The sequence below is a fragment of the Electrona antarctica genome (genome assembly GCF_951216825.1).
Source record: "Electrona antarctica genome assembly, chromosome: 24".
Taxonomy (NCBI): Eukaryota; Metazoa; Chordata; class Actinopteri; order Myctophiformes; family Myctophidae; genus Electrona; species Electrona antarctica.
In genome coordinates, this window is record NC_136803.1 from 13,724,627 (window position 1) to 13,751,283 (window position 26,657).

The 26,657-nt window shown below is 46.2% G+C and overlaps 1 protein-coding gene across 6 annotated transcripts; it reads right to left on the bottom strand.

Annotated features, from left to right (window-relative positions):
* Window positions 1-33: 33 nt before the first annotated feature.
* zc3h13 (zinc finger CCCH-type containing 13) lies at window positions 34-25,824 on the bottom strand. 6 transcript variants are annotated; one of them, XM_079495740.1, is made up of 25 exons: window positions 25,681-25,824; window positions 23,724-23,909; window positions 21,983-22,086; window positions 21,736-21,850; window positions 21,061-21,172; window positions 20,055-20,218; window positions 18,953-19,104; window positions 18,597-18,803; window positions 16,836-17,009; window positions 15,019-15,374; window positions 13,918-14,349; window positions 12,687-12,920; window positions 11,840-12,314; window positions 10,682-10,878; window positions 9,891-10,364; window positions 8,794-9,231; window positions 7,863-8,486; window positions 7,329-7,458; window positions 6,656-6,946; window positions 5,825-5,994; window positions 5,297-5,467; window positions 3,739-3,882; window positions 2,710-2,910; window positions 1,827-1,990; window positions 34-713 (listed from the first exon to the last, which is right to left on the bottom strand). In XM_079495740.1, exons 2-25 carry the CDS (start codon window positions 23,898-23,900, stop codon window positions 522-524), a joined length of 5,898 nt encoding a protein of 1,965 aa, XP_079351866.1. In that variant the 5' UTR covers window positions 23,901-23,909; window positions 25,681-25,824; the 3' UTR covers window positions 34-521. The 6 variants fall into 6 exon arrangements, with proteins under 6 accessions (XP_079351866.1, XP_079351865.1, XP_079351864.1 ...); XM_079495739.1 differs by having other exon boundaries at window positions 7,863-8,495; window positions 8,806-9,231; window positions 21,736-21,853; XM_079495738.1 differs by having other exon boundaries at window positions 21,736-21,853.
* Window positions 25,825-26,657: the final 833 nt, after the last annotated feature.

The window sequence follows — 26,657 nt, forward strand, 5'->3', positions numbered from 1 at the left end:
CAAAAGCAATAGAACCATTACCGGGACGAAATGAAACATCTCTAACCTTTTTAATGCAACGTCCGCGTTTGTAACTTAAAGCACGACAAAGCAAAACATTGAGCACTTTAACATGGTTAAGAACAGCGGGGAATAGACAAAGCTCATCTAAAATGTATAAAATGCACACACAGAAGACATTATTTCAGGGTTTGTTTTATGTCTTTCCTGTACACGTTTCGTTTAATTCAACATACAAGGCCTCTGTAAACCTCCATAGGCTAACATATGAAATAGTCTCTATGGCACACAGCACTCGCCACTCAATCAAAAGAGAGACGGAGACAAATATAGATTAGCACGGACTGCAAACAAAACAAAACAAAAAAACTAACTGCGTTTGCTTTCTTTTCTTCCCATCATTTAAATACAAGGAAAAATCTAAACTGTTAAAAAGGACAAAAAAAGATTTATCAGTTTTTTTGATTTCATGCATTTTTTTTTCTTTTCTTTTTACTATGTTGAGGCCACACCCTCCCCTCTCAGGACAGGCAAACCTCGGCCTTCACCGCGGCGGGTTTACAGCTAGGGGTCGCCGCTGCTACGTCGCCGCCGTCGGCCCTCTCCTGCCCCGCCAGCTGGCCGGCCATGGTCCTCCTGAACAGACGCATGCTCAGCTGCAGCAGGTCACTGTCCACCACGGGAGTGCTGGGGTACAACTGCTTGGTCAGACCCTACACATGGAGCACAGATTAGATGCTAAAGTAAAGACGTGTCCACACAACCTCTCAAATAAAACCGCAGCATGCCTCGGACATGTGGACACGTCTTTAGGTCCTTTTTAAATGATATACAACGCAATCGCTAAAATCCGCGGATTGCGGGTGCTAGGCAACGCCCTGCTCGTCCGTCCCGGAGCTGTTTTGCGGCGCAGCCATTCACTTCCTGGTTTACTGGCCAACAATCTTCCTTATTTACTCTGAATCTACGGCTTTACAGGGCCTTCTAAAAAAATTAGAATATGGTGGAAAAGTTGATTTTCTTCCGTAATATAATTCAAATTGTGCATAAAGTGAAATATTTAATTTTGATGATTATGGCATACAGCTCATGAAAATCAAGAAATCCTGTCTCGAAATATTAGAATATTTTATGAGACCAAAACAAACCAAAAAAATGTGTATAATACAGAAATGTCAACCATCTGAAAAGTATGTTACTTTTTGCAATCAATACGTGGTCTGGGCTACTTTTAAACAAATTATTTCATCAATGGGGCGTGGCATGGAGGTGATAAGCCTGTGGCATTGTTGAGGTGTTATGGAAGCCCAGATTTGCTTTGATAGCAGCTTTAAACTTAGTTGTATTGTTGAATCTACTGTCTCACACATTCCTCTTGACAATAAAACATAGATTCTCTGTGGGGTTCAGGTCAGGCCAGTTGGCTGGTCAGTTAAGAACAGTAATACCAGGGTCAGTACACCAGTTACTAGTAGTTTTGGCACTGTGGTGACTTTAGAGTCTTTAGATGTGACAGTGCACGGTAGTAACAGACGATTATGCCTCCCAGTTTTAGGGGGTAATGGTGGGGCTTTTTTAGAGTAAAATTTGCCTCATCTGCTAGGCACTCTAGCGCCTTTATTATGAAAAATTCCAGGGCAAAAGAAGTGTTAATTAGGTAGACGTGTAATAAGCGGAATCGTATACACCGTGCAACCGTATTTTGAATGACGCGAGAGGCTAAAGCTCATCAAATGGTGGTCCGTGGCTCAAACCCAGAATAAAATGGACCCCGATATGAAAAGGGTTTAAAACTGTTTTTAAAAGGGTGAGAGAGTAACCGTCACCTTGTCGTTCTTGAGCAGCTGCCGGCGGATGTGGAAGTCTCTGCGGGCGCACAGGGCCTTGCAGCAGGGTCCCAGGTTCCTCAGCAATCCCGCTCTCTCCACGCGCCTCTTCAGAGCGGCCATGTTCATAGCTCCCAGATCGTGTTCAAACAGCTTCTCCGCGTCTGGAAGAACGGAGAGAACGGCACACTTTAGTTTACACAAACAGTGTATTTTCGCCATGTGCTTGATAAGCACCTGGACTACATTTGCGCGCACCACTACTGACGACTGTAAAGGACACTTTTTCATGATTGGCTGCCTCTAAGCCAATAAGCAGCATAAAAAGTTTAAGAAAAAAGATACTCTGAACGCCGCTCATAACAGGATGTTATGAGCTAACTGGAGCTAGAGGAAAGCCATAACAAAACAGTGAGTGAATCAACAAAAGAACGTCGGAAACAAAGGAAACGGGCACTACAAGAGCTTGTTGCACCTGGCAGTTGTGACCGAGTCATTCTTGTTTAAATAGCGCTTCACAGGACATACAAACCATTTACTATAGTAGGGCTGATCCTTCGGTTATTTGGCACAACAGTAATGTTTGAGTGAATATCTCAGTTAATCCAATAATGTTCTGGTGAAGTAGATCTGTCTTTTGTCCGGTGTCGAATACCATCAGCATGCATTATACTGTAAAACATTGTGCTGTAGCCACGCCAACTAATCAAAATATTAATATATTATATATATAAATATATTATTTTTACAATCGATTTCCACGCATTTTCCTCCCCAAGTTGATGATTATTGAAGGTTCATTATTTATTTACCAGCGCTAACACACTTGTTCGGCCAGGCTTTATTTTTCTCTCTTTTTTGTTAGGTTATGTTTCCAGCTTACCTTTGGGGTCATCCAGCTCGGCCTTGCACACCTCCCTGACCTGCTCAAGGAGCTCCGGGCCGGCCAGCCGTTTGGACACGCCTGCCCTGAGGAGCACGGCCCCCGGGGTGAAGCGCAGCAGCGCCGCCCCGGGGGTCCGAGCCTCCGCCTTCTGCTTGGGCATCAGGCTGGACCAGTCCACGTCGATCACATCCACAGGACCTGGCAATGCAATAAACAACAACACCTCTTCATTCCACAGGACCTGGCAACGCAATAAACAACAACACCTCTTCATTCCACAGGACCTGGCAATGCAATAAACAACAACACCTCTTCATTCCACAGGACCTGGCAATGCAATAAACAACAACACCTCTTCATTCCACAGGACCTGGCAACGCAATAAACAACAACACCTCTTCATTCCACAGGACCTGGCAATGCAATAAACAACAACACCTCTTCATTCCACAGGACCTGGCAACGCAATAAACAACAACACCTCTTCATTCCACAGGACCTGGCAATGCAATAAACAACAACACCTCTTCATTCCACAGGACCTGGCAATGCAATAAACAACAACACCTCTTCATTCCACAGGACCTGGCAACGCAATAAACAACAACACCTCTTCATTCCACAGGACCTGGCAATGCAATAAACAACAACACCTCTTCATTCCACAGGACCTGGCAACGCAATAAACAACAACACCTCTTCATTCCACAGGACCTGGCAACGAAGTAATATTTTGAGATGGGGGTCCGTGGCCAAATACATATAATTGTCCTTGACATGAAAAGGTTTGAGCACCACTGACAGAGAGGACGTAGAATACACACATCGTGGTGGGTGCTGGGCTAAAGAGACTTCAGTTTAAAAGATGGATGGAGCCCGCACACCATATGTGGTACAAAAAAAAAATACTTCTTTATTTGTTAGTCTGACCTAACAAATAATATGGTGTGCGGGCTCCATCCATCTTTCACCACTGACATAGAAACATACATGTTTCAGGAAACTGTTTTGGATGTTTCTGTGTACCTGTGATCTTGTCGTCGTCCTGCTGGTCCTCTTTCTTCTGGCTGTCGGCCAGGATCTCGTCCAGCTCGTCGTCGCTGATCGGCTCGTACTCCTCTCCGGCCGACGCAGCCGACTGGCAGTCGTCTTCCTTTCCGTCGTCCTCTCCTGAGACAAGAAAGAGACACAACGTGGACAATGTAAGGCTGGGCGGGCTGGAGAATCCCCCGGGCGGACCAACAGCCAGCATGGAGTTGCACTGCTGTCTTTTTAGGGATTGTTCCACGATAATAATTCTACGGTATAATTCTACTCCCCAGAGCTCATTGAGGCATCCCCAGGGCGTCCCCCACAGTATGAGTAACATTTCAACTGTAACACTGTTAGATTTATTTTTGTAATATGTCCACTCCCCACCATTGCTATGGTGATGACACCTGAGCAGAGCCGATTTAGAGCCATATAAGAGCAACTTGTGTGGCTATGATCGACTACTGACAAAGGTCTCAGGACACAAATGTTTGCTAGTTTTAACCTCACTTTGAGAGCACTTTATGATAATTAAAAAATAAAATGAAACCATTTTCTTAAGTGTCCGTCTAAGGAGTCTTCATGAACTATTTATGCAGCAAGCAAGTCTATTTCTGCCAGTTTTCCTTTATGTTTTTGAGACACCAAACAAAGGGCAAACAAGGGTTAGTCATTTCAGGTGACCCAATTGGAGAATGCAGTGTATGACTACTCTGGTTATATTTTCTCTCTGCCCACCTACAGTATACACACTTCTGTGTGTACAGTATACACAGTATGCAATTGTGTATTTGCCGGTGATTTTTTCAGAATAAAGACACTAGAGTGCGAAGCAGATGGGCAGATTTTACTCTGAAAAGCCCCGCCCTTCCGACCATTTCCCCCCAAAAACGGGAGGTACATACATTTCACTGCATTTTAGAAATACAACTTTTTTTAATATGTATGTGATGAATAAAGATTGATTGATTGATTGAGGTATAATGTACCTCGTCTGATCTCTCTTTAGAAGCGCTAATATTCCAAACGAGATGCTTGGTTAAGTCAGAAGTTAGGACAGAACATTACGTACATTTACTTAAGTACTGTACTTAAGTACAATTTTGAGATATTTGTACTTTACTTGAGTATTACCAATACTTTTACTTCTACTCCACTACATCTCAGAGGCAATTATTGTACGTTTACTCCCCTACATTCATTTTAGCTACTAGTGTAACTACTAATTTTGATTATTATTACAAAACATACATATACCAATTCAGCCCTATATACAGTAAATTTTTGGGCATCTGAAACTAGCCGATGTGCGCAAGCTCACATGCGACGCATTTGTGAGCTTGTAGATCTTTTATTTTCACAGACTTATTATACATTGAAAACTTTAAACGGGACATTCTGCATAATTAGTTCCTTTACTTTTGGTACTTTAAGTACATGTTGAAAGTAAAGGTAAATGTTGAATTCCGGACTTTTACTTGTAACAGAATATTTCTAGATTGCAGTATTTGATACTAACTGAGTACATTTTCCACCACTGCTGTTGACTTACCGTCCACACTGTCCTGTTTGTCCAGCTCACGCGGCTCCGCCATGGGGTGGTGGTGACTGTTGCCGGGCCGCTCGGCCTCCAGACCAAAGGCCTCTCTGGGCAACAGGGGCTCGTAGTCGGGCCTCAGCATCATGTCTCCTCCTCCTCCTCCTCCTCCTCCTCCTCCTAGGGCTGTCGCCGTTACACATTTACATTGATTTGGATTAATTGTCACACAAATTACTTTAGATTAAATTGTGTTTTTGGTGCTGAACATTGGAACACATGAATAAAGAATTGCCTGGTAATCAAAACATTCACAGGGCAGATATGACAAAATTACTGGCATATTCATTATTTTTATACTTAAAAAAGGGTAAACTAGCAGAAATAGCTTTCATGACACATCATAAGCTTGTAGGTCTGCTATGTCAGCTTTTTTATGTATGAACATTTTTGACGATTATGGCGAAAGTCACAAAACTAATTTTCACGATGATCTCGAATAATTGCGATTAGACGATTATGTAGTAATTGTGACAGGCCTACCTGCTCCTCTCATGCCCGGCGGGCCCCTGGGGTCGCCGTGAGGCGGCATGTCCATCATCATCATCATCCTCTCCCTCTCGCGGTCGGGCCTGTCGCCGCGCTCCCTCTCACGCTCCCTCTCGTGCTGCTGCTGGAGAAGCAGACCCTCGGGCAGCAGGCGGTCCCTCTCCCTAGAGAGACAGAGTTGTCACGATGATCAGGACATTTGACTTAACTTGTGGTTATTGTTTTTTATTTTGCCGTCATTAACCTATTTAGAGCTGAGGCCGATTGTAAAATAATGTCTTAGATGATAATGTCAAAGTTTTCTGAAAATCCTGTTTCTATATTAGTGGTGCTCAACCTATTTTATGTCAAGGACCCCCAGAATTATCTGTATTTGGTCCCCATCGGAAAATATGTTGTTCCAGGGACCCCGCCCCCAGAAGTAAAGATTTGAGTTAAAAACGTTCACTCTGAAAGAATATATATTCAAAGATGTGCGCCACATTTTCACCATTTTTCAAAGAGTATAACATAGTATAACAAGTATAACATAATCCTTAAAACACCAAAAGGGGTCCCATCCACAATGGGTTAAACAACCGGAACCTAAAAATCTTCAGATTTTTAACACAAATCTCCTCTTCTGGGGGTCCCTAACACAACACATTTTCAGATGGGGAAAGGGGTCTGTGGGCAAATAAATACCGGTATATCAATTTGGGTGTCCTAGACACGACAAATGTTGAATGAGAACTACCAATTTAGAAGAATTTAGATTTAGAAAATACTTTGTAGATACAGGCCCAGGTCTTACAATGGTTATTAACTGCTGACACAAGCCCCTACCTCTCCCGCATGTCGCGTTCCCTCAGCAGGGGCTCTCGTCCCGGCCGCATCAGCAGGGGCTCGCGGCGGTCCCGTCCGCCGCCGGCGCCGCCCCACTCTCGGGGGTCGGGGGGCTCCCAGTCCCTCTGCTGTGGGTGCTGTGGGTGCTGGGGATGGGGATGAGGATGGGGGTGGGGGTGAGGAGGCTGCTGTTGCGGCAGCAGGAGCAACGGGGTCTGTGGCTGGAGCTGTTGCTGCAGGGCAGGAGGGGCAGCCTGCTGCTGCTGCTGCTGCCCTGGACGGAAGTCCTTCCTGTAGGCATGATGGGACCACAATCGTTCGCTATCGTCATTTATTGCGATAATAAAAAAAATGCCCAAAATAGTCGTAACGTGGAGATTTTATTTCATGGTGAAATTGTCCTCCGCCGCACGCTAGGATTAATTAGCTTTTGTTGAGCTGCAAATTCAACGCTCTTATTTCACCCTACACAAGTTGATTCACCAAAAATTGCAGATCTAGATCAGCTATTTTTCGCAAACGTTCGCACCCAGAATAGGGATGCTGGGGTTTCAAGTGGTTGATAAAGTGGCATTTAAAGTTTTAAGCATAAAACGACAATATCTGTCATCACAATTATTATTGCCACAATAATCGTGACATGTCATGTCATGACCCAATGTCCCATCCCTACCTGTCCCTCTCCCGCTCAAACTGCTCCCTCTCGCGGCTGTCGAAGGAGCCGGCGCGGGAGCGCGAGCGCCCCTGCCGCTCCGAGTCGGGGGAGCTGCGTCTGGAGCTGTGGCTGCGCGAGTCCTGGCGATCTGCAAGAGCCAAGAGACAGAGACGGACTTCAAGTTTAGCATCTGTCAGAGAGAAGCAGTGGCTCAGGGGTTTAAACTAAAATGGAAAATGAAAATGTTTGTATGATCAAGTCCTAATGTGCAACTTGTGGAACAATATGAAAGGAGCCCTTGATGCTAAAGGTTTTACTATTATGTAGCTTTAACACAAGATGAACCCATAAAACACAACCTTGAACCTTTAACACTAGTGTTATATTTTGAGATGGTGGGTCAAATACATTTGGGTTCCTCCTTGACTTGAAACATTTTGAGAACCACCGATATAGCAACATAAGTTTTTCCAGAAAACTGTTCTGATTTAGAAGACATTTGTAGAATGGGCCTCAGGTCTTAATGGGTTAAGCATCACAGTGGGTGTCTACCTGAAGACGTGCTCCGGCTGGGCTCTCCTCTCCTCAGCTGGTCGATGCGAGACTTCCTCTCCGCCCCCGGCGGCTCTCCGACCACGGGCCTCTCCCGGTCGCGCTCCCTCTCCCGCTCTCTCTCGCGTTCCCTGTCGCGGGAGTTGGCGCCCTGCTGCCTCCCGCGCCGGGACCTGGGCCCCTGTGGGTCCTCGCCCACCCGGTGGGCCGACTCGCTGGAGGGCGAGCGCAGGCGGCGGGAGCCGGCGGCGCCGCGGCTCTGGTTGCTGCCCATGCTGCTGCTGCGCTGCCCCACCTCGGGAGGGGGCTTGCGGAGCAGCGGCTGGGACATGAGGGGCTGCGGGGGCAGGGTTGGCAGCAACATGGCAGGCTCCTGGGGGAGCAGGGGGGCGATGAGGGGCCGGTTGGCACGGTCCCGTCCCGCCTGGAGGAGGCCTCCTCCTCCTCCTCCTCCTCCTCCTACTGAAGCTGCTGCTGCTGCTACTGCTACTGCTGCTGCTGCTGCTACTACTGCTGTTGCTGCTGCTGCTGCTGCTGCTGCCCCTCGCCTCGGTTGCTCAGCGGGGGTTCTCTCAGCGGGGAGGGGGGGCGGGGCGCTGGCCATGGCCGTCTCCACGCCGCCTCCTCCTATTGCTGTAATGTCACCGTAACGATTAATTGTCAAGCTAATAAAGAATTGTGTTGTTGGCATTGAACAGTGAATGAATACATATTACATTTCTGTTTTGCCTTTTAATTAAAATGAAGAGACAAATAAATTACTTGACATATTAAATACGTTTACACTTATTTTACACAGAAATAGCAGATCGACAAGCGTGTAGATCTGCCATTTCTGCCTTTTAAAATATACTGAAACGGTCAAATGATGACAAAATAATTGCGATAATCTCAAATAATTGCGATCAGACGATTATGTAGCGGTAATAACTGACAAACCCACCTCCTCCTACTCCTCCTGCCCGTTCCCCGACCTCCTCGTCCGACCAGTCGCTGAAGTTGGCGTCGATCTTGGGGAGTGTCAAAGGCTCCACGCTGCCGCCGCCTCCCCCGCTGCCGGCGGCCCCCGGGACAGCGACCGCCCGGTGATCCGACCTCAAGGAGGACGGGGGTGGTGTCCGCGGGCCGCGCTTCCTCTTCCCCGCGGGCTGGTGAGCCGCCGCGGCCACAGAGTCCTCGTCGGAGACCTCCGAGTCTCCGCCGCGCTTCCTCTTCCTCTCCAGGGCCTTCTTCTTGGGGCCTTTGCGGGGGGAGTGCAGCAGCGGCGGGGGGGGCGGGGGGGCGCCGCCGCCGTCTGCCCCGGGTGGACAGCTGGCTCCAGGGGGCTCGGGGTTGAAGCGGTCCGCTGCTCCTCCTCCGGGAATTAGGGCTATTAATGAAACGATTATGACATTTTACATGACGATTAAAACGAGATAACCCGATGACCTGATGAAGTCTCAAAGACCGAAATGTTATTCCCATTAAATCTTTTAATTTATTTTATGCGTTTTTGTCACTGGACCATTAGGAGTAGAAATTACATTTATTTTTCTGATTTAGGTTTCGTAATCAAAAGTTGCACAGGGGCAGAGATGACAAATAACTGGAATATACAAAGAAAAATTACGGACACTTAATATTTTCTACTTTCCAAATAAAGATAAGAGTGTACAATGAAAAGAAATGGACCCTTACAAGTCCATTTGGCTTCATTTTATGCTCTCAAGAGTAAAATAATTGTTAAACATCTGTAGTACTAATTTACAAGAAGTCTACACAATTAGAGAACGTAGACTATTGTTATTTTGATTAACGTTTGCCTGTTATCTCTTCATAATGCGAACAACATCAATACAGCATGGAATTGTGGACAAAATCTTATCCAACAGTAACAAAATATTCTAAGTCTTGAGTCTGACATTAACAAAATATTCTAAGTCTTGAGTCTGAGAGGCTAAATCTCATCAAATGGTGGTCCGTGTGGCTCAAATGCCGAACAGGGTTGAGAACCACTGCTTTAGATGATCATAATGTGACAGGGCCTACCTCCTGCGGGGGCTCCCCCCGCCTCCTCGTCCTTGCGGCCCTTCTTCTGACCTTTCCTCTGAGACTTGGTCTTCTTCTTGCCTTCCTCATGACCCTGGGGCTCCTCGGGGCCCACGCTGGGCAGGATGGAGGCAGCGGCCGTGATGGGGGGTGGCGGCGTTGGCGGTGGGGGGCTGGGCTCCCGCTGGTCTCTGATGTGGCTGCGAGCGTCGCGGAGGAGTGGGCCTCCAGCGTCCGAGGGGAGGAGCTCCCCCCCTCCTCCTCCTCGCCGGTCGCCTCCCCTGCCCCGCTCCTCCTCGTGGCGGGTGCCGCCACCGCGGCCCTCCCGCTTGTCGCCCGGTACTGCCGGGCGTCGCTCTTCGTCCTTCCAGCGGCCAGGCCTCTCGTCCAATAGGAGGGCTGCGCTGGGTGGGGTGCGGAGCAGAGGCTCCTGGGGGCGGACCACCTGGCTCAGCAGGCGATGCTTGTCCCCACCTGCACGCACACACACACACACACAAACACACACATAGTGTACTCTCTCGTTATCGTCACAAAACATTGCAAAATAACTTTGAGTTGAAATTGAGTCGAGTAGCTGCGACTACTGTGGGATTTTCGTTTTTCGTTTTCTGCCATAAACTTACAGTAATAAATAAAGGTTTAACAGACTAGCATCTCTGTGCCGACTAGCAAGAGAGCAGCACTGTTTATCAAGACTAGTCCAAACAACCACACACATGCCTACTTCCCTTTAAGAGGTGCGTTTCCAAAGAGAAAAGGAGTGTCCCTTTAATAAATAATGTCCCTACTGTCAGGTGGAGGAAGACACACTGGGTTGGGGAGGAGGGGCTGGGGGTGGAGCTTGGCCTGCCCTCGGCCACTCGGGCGCTCAGTTTTCTCGTCGGCGCTGTTGTAGCCGTCGCTGTCTCCCGGCGTGAGGTCTCGCGCCACCCGCTTGGGAGACGGCCGCGGGCTGGGGCTGCTCTCTACCCTGTGCCTCTTACGACTGAGGAGAAGAGAGAAAAGGGGGAGAGAAGGAAAGGGATGAGAGAAGGAAAGCCCTTTAACATGAGGCAATGTTTATGGTGACCAATAACGGTGACTTTATAGCTTAAACTTTATATTTTATTAATGGTGTCTTTATATAAGCCAGCTTTCTGAGCATATACAATTGTATATACACACACACTCCCAAAAACGAGGGTAAGTTCAAAGATTTTAGACCATATTATGATTTGTCGCTTACAGAATATTACTATCTAGCTGCTAACATGCATTCCAAACAAGTTATGTCACAGGTCTTGAGTTGACGCAATCTTGACCAATGTTCTCTGCAGGTACGTAAAGCCACATATAGTTCAAAAAACATCAAAATTATCATTTCATGCTAAAACATTGTATCGACCTACAGTGAATTCTAAAGAATGGCTGCAGTCTTACGAAAGGCAAGCGAGACCTATCTGTGACATCACACGGTCACAGTGTTGCCATCCAGGACTGGGGAAGGCGGGAGAATATGGGTTAATTTTGTCCCAATTTCTAACATTGTAATGTAACTTTAAAAGGTACAGACATTCCTACAAATGTCTGCAGTAAACGGTGTGGTAAAATCAGTGTGTTGTTGTTGACAGCTTGTGCAGAACTTTCAATTCAAAGACAAAGGATGTTAAATTCTGCACACCCCCGAAATATACAAGATCATTAGGATTTTCTGGAGGATTTAACATTATTGTGGTCAAACTATTGTTAGTTTGACCACCTCAAATAATGGGACCATTTTAAACAGATTGTTTCACAACAGAATATCATTTTACCACCCCGTTTTCACTACAGGCATTCGTCGGACCATACAGTCACATTTCCGCTGGCGCCCCACAGCCCATGGTGATTAGGCTATGTATGTGAAGGAGTCTTGAGCTACAGCGATGACCAAAGGTCAGAGTTACGCTGGCTCTGCTGATACGTGCCTGGTTTTGCGCTCCTCGTGGGCGTCTCTCACCGCCCGCTCGTCTCTGGGGTCGTCCCTTCTGTCGCGGCGGTCCTCGCGTCCCTTCTCCCGCTCCTCCCATTCCCGCTGCCTCTCCCTCTCCCGCTCCCTCTCCCGCTGCTCACGCTCCCTCTCTCGTTCCTTCCTCTCACGGTCGCGCTCCTCGCGCTCCCGTTCCCTGTCGCGCTCCTCGCGCTCCCTCTCTCTCTCACGCTCCCTCGTCTCTCGCTCGCGCTCCCTCTCCCTGGCCCGCTCTCTCTCCCTCTCCGCCTCCTTCTCCCTCTCGCGCTCCTTCTCCTTCTCCCTCTCCCGTTCCCGCTCTCTGTCACGGTCGCGGCCCCTGTCGTCCCGTCTGTCCTCGCCTGCTCTGTCCACACGGCGCTCGTCCCTCCTGTCGTCTCTCTCCGACTCCTCCCTGCTGCCCTGGTGCCTACTGGGAGAAGACGCTCTTGGCTCTGAAAGAAACACAAGGCATTCGGTTAAGAACAACCAATGGCATGTCCCTTTGAATTTGTCTGCTGTTCAGCACATTGTACGCCATTTCATCTCTACCAGGCGATGCATTCGCTCCTCTGTGTGTGTGCGTGTGTGTGTGTGTGTGTGCAGCTAATCTGGCATGTTACTGGGCAGATGAGCGCCATTTCTTGTGCATGCTGAGAGCAGGCCACAGACCTCAACTTTCAAATACATAATAGGCTCTGTGCATTACCCATAGTCCCAGTATTAAGTGCTATGTAGAAACTAAACGCACTCAACACCTGAGTTGTCAACAAGACACAAAATACTGACTAAAACTCAATCAAAATGAACCCTGCAAGTCTCCCTACCTCTGTCTCGGTTGTCCCTGCGATCGTGGCCTCCTCCTCGCCTGTCGTAGGAGGAGTCTCTTCCCTGCTCCCGGCGGTCGCCCTCGTAGCGGTCACGGTCCCGCTCCGAGCTCCTCTCTGAGCCGCGGTCCGCGGCGCTGCGCTCCGCGCTCTTCTCGCGCACGCTGCCACCCCGCGACTCCCAGCTGTCATGGCTGCTCTCCAGCTGAGAGCCCCGGGAGTTTCTGCTGGAGCCTGATGGAAGAGGGAAAGACACATTGATGTCACAGCCATGTGGTGCTTTGAGTGAGTCTTAATCATCCTAGCTTAGTTCCAACCCCTGAATCGCTAGCCACGGGCTGCCCCTCAAAAATATGTTCTGGCGATTCAGGTCTGGTGGCGCCGTCTATGGCGGGGAAGACTCGGTTGAAAATCTGCATGGCCAATCAGTGTCGTTTCAACTCGATGACGTCAATAACTAGCGATCGGACAGTGTTTTCTCTAAGACTGTTGGTCGCCCAAATATAGAGCATGATTATGTTTGTAAATGGCCCGTTGATAAATACAGTTTTTTAGAATCATCTTCATCCGACATATTCTATCGTGTTTGTTTTGGTTAGCAACCACAAAACAACGTGAATAAAGGCCAAGACGGAAATAGCAAGACACAGGATCCGGTTTACTACCCGTCTGTGTGATGTGGGCACACACCTTTTACGGAGACGGGAAGCAGGTTGGAGTCTATTCATTCCATGGGAGAATGAACGTGAACACAGCTCCTGAACCATTCTTTAGCTCCATCGTTACTGAACTAAATATTGGACCCAATCATCACATGGCTCACGTCCAAGAAGTTCATACTAAAATGCCTTTTTTTGGCGAGACAAATCATAAGAAAATCTACTTTGTTATCCACCTCTCTATCCCATCAACACACTCTTGCGAGATTTGGGAAGATATCTTAAGTGTCCATCTGCAGTCTGACGGACGACACAGAGGGGTTTGGCCCCATATTTAAGATGAGATTCCATATGTGAATATAACGTGAAATGAATGGACATATTAAAAGTGAAATGTGTGTTCCGATGCTCAATAATAGAAAATTCCATAACTGTCTTGGTTGATGGGGGCTGATTTTTGGAATCATGGTATTTTGCCATCTGTTATTTATTATTTCACGTTCACATTCACAATCAGGTGAAAATGTTTTATTCAAAAACGTATCGCAATTATCTCAAATAATTGTTCCAACCTTTCTCCGCCGTGTCGGCAGCGCGTCCCCTCCCTCGGCCGTTCCTCTCCGACCGGACTTCCCCGGCCCTCGCGTCATCTCGTCCCCCATGAGCACCTCTCCCTCCGTAGCCCTTCTCCTCCTGGGGAGGAGGTGGAAGCTCCTCCTTCCTGTCCTTGTCCCTGTCCTTGTCCCGGGCGTCCTTGCTGTCGCGATCCCTGTCGCTCCGCTCCCTGTCGCGCTCGCGCCGCTCCAGAGACTCCCGGCTGGAGCGGGTCTCCGCTCCCCTGCCGTCCCTGGGGTCCCGGTGGTCGGCGCGGGACGCCTCCCTCCCTCGCTCGCGGCCGTCGCGGCGCTCGCGGCCGTCCTTGGCGTCGCGCTCGTCTCTGGACGAGGCCTGCTCTGAGTCGTAGTCGTCACGGCCGCCGTCCTTCTCGCGCTTGCTGCGGCTTTCTGTTCAGCGGGGAAAACCAGAGAAACGTATAAAGAGAAGAACCTGAGAAGATTCTACAAATTACTAATAAATCCTAACAGTTTTCTGATGTATGTATGTTGCTATATGAGTAGTTCTCAAACCTTTTCATGTCAAGAACCCCCAAAATGATGTGTATTTTGACCACTGTTGTTACAGGGACCCGACAGAAGAAAGGATTTGAGTTAAATGTTTGTTTGTTTGTTTGTTTCAAAAATTACGTGCCACGCTATGAGCTTGTATATCTTCTATTTTTGAATAGCCAAAGTATAAAATAATGGTTAAAGTCACACAGATGCTTTGCTGGATTTAATGGGTTAAACAGGAAATAACCACAATCACGCACAACTGGAGAAATGTTTAAATGTCTGAATGAGTTTTAAAGTCCCTGGTTTTAAATTTGTTACTTAAAAAAAAAAGAAAACCATACTGGTTCAAATTAGGACGTCGCGTCGTTTGCAGCTCAACAAAAGCTATTTCATCCTAGTGTATGACAGAGGACAATTTCACCAAAAATACAAATCACTGCGATACGATTATTTGTCTTTTCATCACGATAAATGATAAGGATTATCGTCCTGACCTGAGATATAAATCCATAACTGTGAATAGAAGAGCTGCAAACGGCGAACATTTAAAGGAACATTTACCATCCCTGCGCTCGTGCTTGCGCTCCTGGACGGGCGGCGGGCTCCTCTCCCTCTCGCCACGGCTCCTCTCGCGGCCCTGCGATGAGTGTCGCCGGGCGGCCGGGCTGGACCGCTCGGAGCGGCGGTGGGGAGACGAGGAGGGGAGGGGCGAGCGAGAGCGCCTGGAGCCTCCTCCCGGGGGCGAGGTGGGGGCGTCGCCCCCACTGCGGTGGTGGTGGTAGGCCGGGGAGAGAGAGCGGCCCCGGCGGCGCGGAGACGGCGAGGAGTGCCTCTGGGCGGACGAACCAGAGTGGGAGGAAGGAGAGTGGTGGCGAGGGGAGGTGGGCGTCCGCTGGCGGTGAGGGGGACTGGGAGACCTGCAGGAACAGAAGAGAACATATTAACACCAGGAAAGCATCCGTGTCATTTTAGATTGTAGCTATAGAGGGTATGCGCGTGACATCATCATCATACCAGGACGTTATACGGGAACGCCTCGTCTACCAAGTGGCAAAAAACTACTTTCTGGCCTTGACAGCCCATACATCCAAACAGAAAGATCTTTGCTTCTGGTGGTCCCTGGACCAAAATATTGAGATGTCTCGTAACGTATAGAAAAATCCACAGAGAGGTGCGGCTGCGGTGAAACACACCAACAGCTACAGCTAGAGTGAAAGGGAAGTTCCTCTTTCACCTGCTTTTTACTAATAACTTTATAAAGATGCCCAGAACATCGGGACTTACCGGTGTAGTTTATGGCTGCTCTAACAGTAGTAACACATTTCAACTGAATGTCAAATACTAGCGGCCGCCGGAATTTCGTTGCACATTAAGTAGTGTAATTACTGACAAAAGCTGCTCAGCAGCCCTCAGTGCACTGCTTCGTCTGAGCCACCACGGGGCCACTGAGCAGCTTTCTAAACGTAATTACACTCGGGCGGGTGCTTGTAGAGGTAGTAGAGGGTTATGTATTTGCCATTCCGTTTCTCTCCAAAGTTGAATTTTGCCACTACTGTTGGAGCAGCCATAAACTAAACAGGTTTGTCCCGATGTTCTGGGCATCTTTGTAAAGTTAGTAAGAAGCAGGTAAAAGAGTAACTTGAGCAGACGAACAGCTGTCACTTTCCCATTCACTCTGTAGCTGTAGCTGCTTTTTCACCGCAGCCGCCTACAGGAAACAACATGGCTGCGTGCAGGGCACCTCTCTGTGGATTTGTCTATTTAGTGCAGGGGTTCTCAACCCGTGGGTCGCGACCCCTCGGGGGGTCGCCAAATTATTTTAGGGGGTCCCCAAATTATTTCCCAAAAAAAAAAATAATAATAATATTTTCACTTTTTTTTCAAAAATAGCAGACATACAAGCTCGTAGCGCGCCACTCGGTGGCGCGCTATGAGCTTGTAGATCTGCTATTTTTCAATAGCTAAATTATAACAATGCTTAAAACACCAAAAGGGGTTCCCGCCCAAAATGGTTTAAGGTTATTGTAGCAGTCAATTTATATTGGGGGTCGGGAGGGGGCGGGGCGGGGGTCCCCGAGACATTGCCAAAGCATTTCCGGGGGTCCCCGGCCAAAAACGTTGAGAACCCCTGATTTAGTGCAATGAATGAAAGTGACTCATATGTGCAGGCTTCTAAAAGTCAAAATGATGCTTCATTCAACATGACCCCTCACTTCACACGTTTGATGTTTTTCATAAATGAATGCTCTACTTGACCACACAAAATCATCGAAGCTTGGAGATCTGCTACTTTTGCCAATTTTGAATTTGAATCCTGAAAAGTCCGTTTTGGACAATAATTAGCTATAATAAAAATGTAAAATAAAAACTTGGCTGACCTGCGAGGAGGGGAGGGCAGCACGGGGGTCTTCTGGGACGAGGCTTTAGGGGAGGAGGGGGATTTCTTCCTGGCCGGAGGAGGAGACAGCTCTCTGCAGGGAGACGACACACTTCCTGAACGCTCCTCTGACATCACAGACCGCTTGGCCTTGTGGGAGCTGTGGGAGCGGTCCCTGAAAGAACACACATAAAAACATCTGTTTAAGACAAGGAAGGGTTGGGTTCCCAAACTTTTCAGGCATCGACCCCCCAAAATGATCATATTTCAACTGGGGACCCCCCAAATATTTCAACTGGGGATCCACCAAAATATTCCTATTTCAACTGGGGACCCCCCAAATATTTCAACTGGGGATCCACCAAAATATTCCTATTTCAACTGGGGACCCGCCAAAATAATCATCCATCAATCATCTGGGTTCCTTGAGAGGGTTCCATTTCCAAATAGACTCTGTAACTCTGAGTGTCCAAATGGACACAAATGGACCCTTACAGGTCTGTAACTCTGAGAGTTACAGACTCTCAAAGTTACAGACCAGAACTCTCAGAGTTATGGGGGTCAATGTAATTAAAAGGTTTGAGAACCACTGATCCAGGAATAAATACAAATTCCATTAATAGTTGTTAATGTGCAGCTACAAGTTAGTAAAAATAATAATGTAAATAGAACAGTAAGACAGTCGTGCAACATCAACTGAAGCATTAAAAATGCTTGAAATATCATCATGTGATAAATGACGTGGTATCGGAATAGCACAGACTGGCATACTCGCAGAGTCGCCGATAGCGCATTTTAGGCAGTATCGGCAGCTTTTCCGATACTGGTGAACAACTCTAAACAATTTAGGCATTTAGCAGATGCTCTTAATCCAGAGCGATTTACATTAAAGGGTAAGACCACTTTTGTAGAGGTTTGGGTTGTGTAGTTACCTTGCCATGATGTAACTCCAAATGTGGACAAGAAATCAAAAATAATTTCTCCAGTGATTAGAAATTGATAATTCAAAATATGCTCCTCATTGACTTACATTGTACGCTGAAACAGCTCTCAAAGTCACTCTTTTAGTACGTAAACAAACACAAACAAAGTTGTTTCAGACAATATAGATCAACACCAAAACTCATGTGGTTTTATTTCTTCATAAAAATGGTAACTTCCTGTTGATTTGTCCATTTTTATTCAGAAGAAAACCCGGACTGGATCCATGGATCCGGATCCAGATCTTCATATAGTAAAATCAACAGGAAGTTACCATTTTTATGAAGAAATAAAACCACATGAGTTTTGGTGTTGCTCTATATTGTCTGAAACAACTTTGTTTGTGTTTGTTTACGTACTAAAAGAGTGATTTTGAGAGCTGTTTCAGCGTACAATGTAAGTCAATGAGGAGCATATTTTGAATTATCAATTTCTAATCACTGGAGAAATTATTTTTGATTTCTTGTCCACATTTGGAGTTACATCATGGCAAGGTAACTACACAACCCAAACCTCTACAAAAGTGGTCTTACCCTTTAAGCAAGAACAAAAAGCATGGCAATACATCACATACATAAAAAGTAGTTATCATGAAACGTGCGTAAGCTAAGAACGTAACAGTGGAATATCTATATAATGAAACTATACATATAAACTATACATACTATACTATTCATATATACCATAAAGTGCTATGACTACATAAAATGCAATTCTAGTGCTATCTACGTAACATGCTATAAGTCTGTATAAAATGCTATCTAAGTCTAAACATCAGTACCTTCGTTTCTCCTTCTTCTCCTTGTGTTTCTCAGCATCTCTCCCACGGTCCTTCCCCTCTTTGGGGGTCTTCTCATCAGACTTGTCTTTGTTCTTGTGCTTGCCCTTGTGCTTCTTCCCCGTCGGCAGGGGGTCGGCGGGGGGCACCAGGGGAAGGGGGCTGGGGGTACGTGGACCTTTCTTCTTGCTGTGGCTCCCTTTAGAGGACCTGGATAAAGAGGAAATCATTAAACCACTGAACTACAACCTCCCACGGAAGCTGCATAAACAACGGAGGAGTAGTTCACCCAAAATGCCAGGGCGAAAGCGGTCTAAAAAACACTGGAACACACATTATTAGAGAAACAGCCTCCTAACCTAGCGGAGTCTGACACGGGGGAGGACACAGATATCTTCTTCTCCTTCTTCCCAGAGCCTGGGGTTTTGTTTCCACTCTTGTTGTGTTTGGGGGAACCGTTTGACTTCCGGGACGAGGGGGAGTCCTTGGAGCTGGAGCGCTCAGGAGACACCTGAGAGCAGGGCAAGACAAGGCACTTTTATTTGTATAGCCCATTTCGACGTCAAGGCAATTCAATGTGCTTTACGCAGAACATCAAGCAAAGGAAACACAATTAAAAATAAAAGATAGTTACAGTGCAGAAGGGAAAGAAAAAAGAAAAGTAACTCAATCAAAGGTAGCGGCAAACAGAACAGTCTTTAGTTGTGTTTTAAAAGATATAAGAGTGGCAGCAGACCTGCAGTTTTCTACAGTTCGTTCCAGATATGTGGTGCATAAAAACTAAAGGCTGCTTCCCCACGTTTATAGTTCTGTAGTAACAGAAAGCAAAGAGCTTGTAAATCTGCAATTTTCAGTGACGACACCGGCATACAACTAAGTATGAATATAGAGTCATGTTGGACTCTGGATGACTGAAGTCAGTCGTGGCGACTGAGAACTCATTACCTTGGACATGCTGCTAGTTGGACATTACCTTGGACATGCTGCTAGTTGGACATTACCTTGGACATGCTGCTAGTTGGACATTAGCTTGGAGCTGCTGTATCGTGCCTTGGTGGACATGCTACTAGTTGGTCAGTAATGCAACCAGTTGGACATTAGCTTGGAGCTGCTGGATCGTGCCTTGGTGGACATGCTACTAGTTGGTCAGTAATGCAACCAGTTGGACATTAGCTTGGAGCTGCTGGATCGTGCCTTGGTGGACATGCTACGAGTTGGTCAGTAATGCAACCAGTTGGACATTAGCTTGGAGCTGCTGGTGCGTGCCTTGGTGGACATGCTACTAGTTGGTCAGTAATGCAACCAGTTGGACATTAGCTTGGAGCTGCTGGTGCGTGCCTTGGTGGACATGCTACTAGTTGGTCAGTAATGCAACCAGTTGGACATTACCTTGGAGCTGCTGGATCGTGCCTTGGTGGACATGCTACTAGTTGGTCAGTAATGCAACCAGTTGGACATTACCTTGGAGCTGCTGGTGCGTGCCTTGGTCAGCGGCTCCTCTTTCTTGATGATGATCTCCTCTCTCTTCTCCTGGTTCTCCTGCTCCAGCTTCATCAGCTCACGCTGGATCTTCTGCCGCTTCATCTCCAGGGACAACTCGTAGTCGTAGTCGCCAATGTCCGAGTCTAAATAAACCCCCAAAGCATACAGTCACTCAGAGACACGAGGACAACTCATGGTGGTCAATGTCAAAGTCTAAAAACCCAAACCCAAAGCATACAGTCATGTAGAGACAGTAGTAGTTGGCAGTCGCCAATGTCAGAGTCTAAAGAAAAAACGAAGCATACAGTTGAGCAGACAACGAACGTAAGAGCATTCTAGAGCAGTGGTTCTCAACCTGGGGTTCCCCACATGATTTGGGGGGGGGGTCCCGAGACAACAGTGAAGTGACAATTTACGGACTTTTAAGACCTTTTTAATAATAATAAAAAAATACATTGCTTTTTCAAAAGTAATCTACAACCTATACTATCAAAACTGGTCAAACATTGGCCAATTAATAAAATAAGAAAGAGGCAAAAACGTGAGGCATTGTGAGCTTGTAGATTGGCTATTTTTACTATATTTATCTGTGGAACCAAGTCAAACGAAATTGAATGCCTCAACTCCTATATTCCAAGTGCTTACCGGTTCAAATTATGATAATTTTGGGGAACATTTGCACTACAAAGTGCTGGGTGCTGCTAGTTGATGCATGGGAGGGATGGGAGGGGTACGGTATTTAGAAAGGCGTTCTCAAACATTTTCATGTCAAGGAAGGACCCCCACATTGACATTGCATTTGGCCACAGAGCCCCATCTGAAAAGATTTTAGAGAAACATTTTTAATTTATTAAGAATTTGTTTCCAAAACAGTTGATCCCCAGGGGGTCCCCGGACCCCACTTTGAGAACCACAGATCCGACCTGAAGCTATGATTGTCCGTCGTGTGATAAAGAGCGGGAGACAGACAGGAAGTCGGTCAAACCTTCTCGGTTGCCTTCCCACTCAGCGGTCTCTTCCTCACTGGCAGGCGTGCGTTCCTTCGTTATCTTTATGTCCTCCTTCTCCCTGTGTCGGCCTCTGGACGAATCTCTCTTCTGTAACACACACACACGCACACACACACACACTTAACCCCTATATGGTTTTTGAAGAATAATTATCTAGAATGTATTTATTTTTTCTTTTACAAATGTTACGTTTGTAATCAAATTGGTGCACTGACAGCCCGATACTGAAGGTCAATACAATGTCTCAACTTGCAGTTCACATTTGACAGAATTCAAAAGCAAAGTGTATGGAGGGAACAGTAAACTCAACTCAAACTGTAGGGGATGTGGGCTCTTCTAGTTCTAAACTAAAGGACAGTAAACTCACTCTAACTGTAGAGGATGTGGGCTCTTCTAGTTCTAAACTAAAGGACAGTAAACTCACTCTAACTGTAGGGGATGTGGGCTATTCTAGTTCTAAACTAAAGGACAGTAAACTCACTCTAACTGTAGAGGATGTGGGATCTTCTAGTTCTAAACTAAAGGACAGTAAACTCACTAACTGTAGGGGATGTGGGCTCTTCTAGTTCTAAACTAAAGGACAGTAAACTCACTCTAACTGTAGGGGATGTGGGCTCTTCTAGTTCTAAACTAAAGGACAGTAAACTCACTCTAACTGTAGGGGATGTGGGCTCTTCTAGTTCTCGCTTCTGATTCTCTGGGTCAACATCCTGTCGCTTGTTCTTCATCCTCTCCCGCAGATCACCAGTGGGTCTCTCTGCTGACCTGCTGCACGCACGCACACAAACACACACACACACACACACACAGTGAGACAGCAATAAAGCATGTAGGATGGACCAAGAATAATTAAAAGCCAAAAACCGAGAGGAATGCAAGTTGGAATGATCACCTTACCTGCTAAAACTAAATCCCTTGCCCCGTGGCTGAGTTCCATGTGTGTAGCGACAAGTGTTGCCGTAACTGCAAATACCGGTTTTCAACCAATTTCTACAATGACTCTGAAGAATGACACAAACACACACAGTGGCATTCATTACAATGCAGGCATTTAGTAGATGCTCTGTTATCCACATCCTAGTCAACAAACTATAAAGTAAGTCCCATTACCATCCCCTTTAATGTCTAAAATTGTTACTTTTCACTTCAGGATAAAAAAGTAACAGATGTACAAGCTTGTTGTGGATCTGTTACTTTTGATGCTTTTGTTTGAAGCTGTAGTATGATCAAGTAGGGCGTTTACAGGGGGAACACAAAAATCTAAAATATGGAGATAGGTTTCTAGCCAACAGCGATGATATGTAGACTCTTTGTAGAGTACTAGAGTTACAGAGAGAACAATGTGAATGAAGTGACTCAAAAGCAACTAAGACACGAGGTAAACATCACACCTAGCATCTGTCCATAAACATGGCATCTAAATGATTAACATAATTTTGTCAAGCTAAAATAATTCTAAATTACAAAAAAAGAAAAACATGTGTGAATGACCAACATAATATATCTAATGACACTGTTACTGTCATCATTGCTGGCATATAAAAAAACACGCCATTACATTATCAATTTATCAGCTACAATAACTTCCTCAAATGCGCACACAAAACTGCACACATCGTATACATCAGATGAAGCACATAAGATAAAAGAGCAGTGCAGAACATTCAGAAGAACACTGACTCGTCTTCACTTATTATGTGGGAGAATTCATTCTTTGAATCCTTTTCAACATATACAAGCAAATATATGTGTTGCAAAACAAAGTGTATGGAACTTGTAATCCCCTCAGTGGCAGACAACCCTACCATCAGGATAGAAATGTGTGGGGACTGGACTGGCAGTCTGGTACACTTGGTCAGAGGAAATGCTAGCAGGCGCCATGGGCCACACCTGATGCCAATTAGTCAATTAGCACTTGTCCAGCCTTCCAGACTAGGATATTTCCACATATAATCCCTTTTAAACAAACTCCCAGCACAAGAGAGGTTGCATTCTTTGTCAGTTCATTAGAAAGAGGACTCGCTCTCTGGTTGTGATACGCTTCAATCCTTTTTTTGCTCACACCGTTTCTACCATAGAGTAATAAAAGGATAGAGACCAAAACGGAGCGACAGCCCCACCCCCCCGCTATTTATTTCAGTGGAAGTTACTCAGTGGCGTTTTGAAGCACCCGGAAGAACTGTCTACTAAGTTCCGCATTTGACCACCAAATTTTGGTGGTCAAATGCGGAAGTGCAAACAAGCGCTCAATGTTAAAGCCCAGCTGCACGGGGTTTCCTCGTCATGAATCCACGGGTCCGCCTGCAGTTCACGCTCTAACCACTAGGGCCGAGTGCTTCAACCCTGGAGAGCTTCCCTGGGGGCTTGGTTTCTACAGGTGTCTGTATTGTGCAGCATCACAGATCTGTCTACTCTACAGCAAGCCTAGAGTGCCACAAATGCAATGGCAAAAGGGTGAAGCAAAACACGGAGCGTGTGCCTGTGTTCACAATACACAGGTTAAGTCAAGCGTATTATTTGTTTTCCTAGAAAATAAGAGAAAATGGCAACAGCAAATCAGTCAGCCTGGGCCCCTGAGTATCCTGAGTATCTCCAAGGCCCCCTGCCCTGACTGATAATGGCAATAAGCTGTACGTACGTCAACAGCATTACTCCCAGTGCTGGGGCCGAGTCTCTCGAACACGCTGGGCCGGCGGGACGGTGGTGCTGCTGCTGCCGGATTACTGGTGCTGCTGCTGGGGGCGGCGGTGGTGCTGCTGCTGTCCGATATGGTCTTCGAATTCTCCACTGTTACCTTCCGCCTTATCTTGGACATTCTGCAGGACTGGAACGAGACCACAGCAACAGTTAAGTTTCACATTTACAATTTAGGCATTTAGCAGACGCTCTTAATCCAGAGCAATTTACAGTAAGCCAGAACAACACAAAGGCAATACATTCAAATGCATATAAATAGTGATCTAGGTAAGGATAATCAGTAAACAAAGAACATTGTCAGTCTATCAGTAGACATTTTGGCCGATATCAATATCCGATATAATTAATTGCCGTTATGGCTGATAATCGATATTACCGATGTAATACATGACATGTAACAGGGTGTCTGCACTGCAGGCTTAAGCAAGTCACATTTAACTGAAATACCATATATTTAATATTGTGAGCTTGTAGATCTGTTCAAGCTGTTACTTTGGGCTTGTTTATCTGTAAAGACGGTCCTATTGATTAATCGGACCGATACCGATTAGAATCGGCAGATACCGAGTTTTGTTTACCGATTTACCGTTTGCTGATTAATCTCCCATCACATTCTGCAGGACTTTAAATGAATGCAGCTGTTAATTTTATCGTCATCTCCTTTGAGAATGATGGATAAATAAATATATGTATATTATTTCAATAAGCCACTCACGCACAGTCAGTGTCGGCACGGCTCATTTGTAAACATTATATCAGGTTGACGTATATAGTCTCTTAACACAAGTGGTGAGTGAGGGACAGTGATTATTTCACTGTGGAGTCGACATGGACAACAAATATCATGTCACTGTTTTAAATGAATATTAGACCAGTGGCGTCTCAAGTTCAACCAGTGGTCCTTCAGGGGGTCCCTAGCTAAATGATGGGGAGTTGGTAACTAACCAAATGGACCCTTAGCTCTGGTCCATAGCAATGGCATTAGAGCTATGGACCAGAGCTAATGGACCCTTATAGATCTTTAACTCTTGAGAGCGTAACATCATGAAACCGAATGGACCCGTTCATTGTATGGTCTCAAGAGTTAAGTTATTGTTACACATCTGTAACAATAACTTAATGTAGACTTTTTTTGTATCAACATTTGCCTGTTATCTCTCCTAATGGGGCCACATCAATACAGCAGAGCATGCATTGTGGTCAAACTCTTATCCAACGACAACGACAATACTCAAAGTCTTGCTCTTGGGTCTGAGAGGCTAAATCTCGTCAAGTCTGATAATGATGTACCGTGCATGTTCACAATCACATCATGTAAAAATGCTGTACCCCCTCCAACTGTATATACTCCCCATTTGCAACAGTTTTTATTGTATTTTGACACTTGCTTTGGCAATGAAAACGTATGTTTTCTCATGCCAATAAAGCTCCTTTGAATAGAATTGTATACTTTACTTTACTTAAGAGCAAATATGATGTGCATAGTCACTAGTCAGTGCCCTCCTAGCCTGTATCCCAAACGACAACAATATGCAGAATTTTGGGTTTGTTGTGCTCAGGGCTAAATGCTAACTCCAGAAACTCTGTGGCTAGCAAGCGACTGTTAGTCTGTTCCGAATAATTCAAACTAAATAATGAACGAGTCTAGGGTGGGTGGTGGTGTAGTGAACAGAGCCTACCTTTGAACAACACACACACACACACACACACACACACACACACAACAGCACATGCTAAAGCTAACGAGGTTAGCCTCGGCGTCTTAACGCGGGGCTAACTAACGAAGCTAAGCTAGCAGAAGGCTAGCACAACAAAGCTCTCTCTCACACACACACACACACACTCAGAATGTGAACAGTTTGTCGTGTATGTCAAGAGTCCAAATAAGAGCCACTCACTGCCTTCAAGAGAAATAAACACTGAAGGTTTATTCTTTTATCTCAATGGAGGAGGAAGAGCAACAAGAAGCAGTGGAGGAAAAACAAGATGCAGCTTCCCTGTGTGCCTTCATGTTGGCAACGAAGCTAATCGCGGAGGGACCGACGCGGTACTATCGGCGACGACAACGAGATGTGGTCCAAAAAGTGCTCATATCCGGGCTCAGAGAGCTCAGCCCGCACACTGTATCCGGTTATTGACCGGATCTGCAGCCTGCAGAGTGAGTTGATTGATTGATTAATTGATTGATTATTGTATTCATTTCACAGTATAGAGTGGGTAGCCTGGCTTGGCCAGCCTCATAGCGGGGATCTTCAGGCAAGCCCCCATATATGGTGCCGAGGTCTTAAGTTGTGACATCATGTGACATCATCAGGGATGGAGATGTGGAGACCCTGATGTCATAGTAAATGCGGCGTGCTGTCGTAGAGTTAAGTTAACTACATAAGTAGTTATGGAGATCTCTGATGTCATCAATATTGGCCAGCCAACTCTACATCTGACCTCAAACCTCAAACCCTTAGATCTCCATATATGGATATATATCAGAACCTGTCCTGACATTCCATTATGTTGATCCGTCCCCATCCATCCTTCCTCTTCGATGTCTCTCTTTTGACTTATACCTGTCCATTCAAATTTCAAACTCTAGACAGGCCTGCCCCAAAGTTATTAGTCCAGCCTCGCCCGGCAGCCGGCGAAAACTAGAGTTCTCAACAGGCCTGAAAATGAAGGCCCGGCCAAACATGGGCCGTCATCAAACGCTGTGCATTCAAAAGAATGTCCCCGCTACCACCTTTAGATCTCCATATACTGTATGGAGCTGACCTGTTCTGATATTCCATATGTATATGGAGTGGACCTATATCTGACCTCATCAAACCCTGTACACTCAAGACTCATGCTCCTTATATGACCAGTATAGAATTAATTCCAT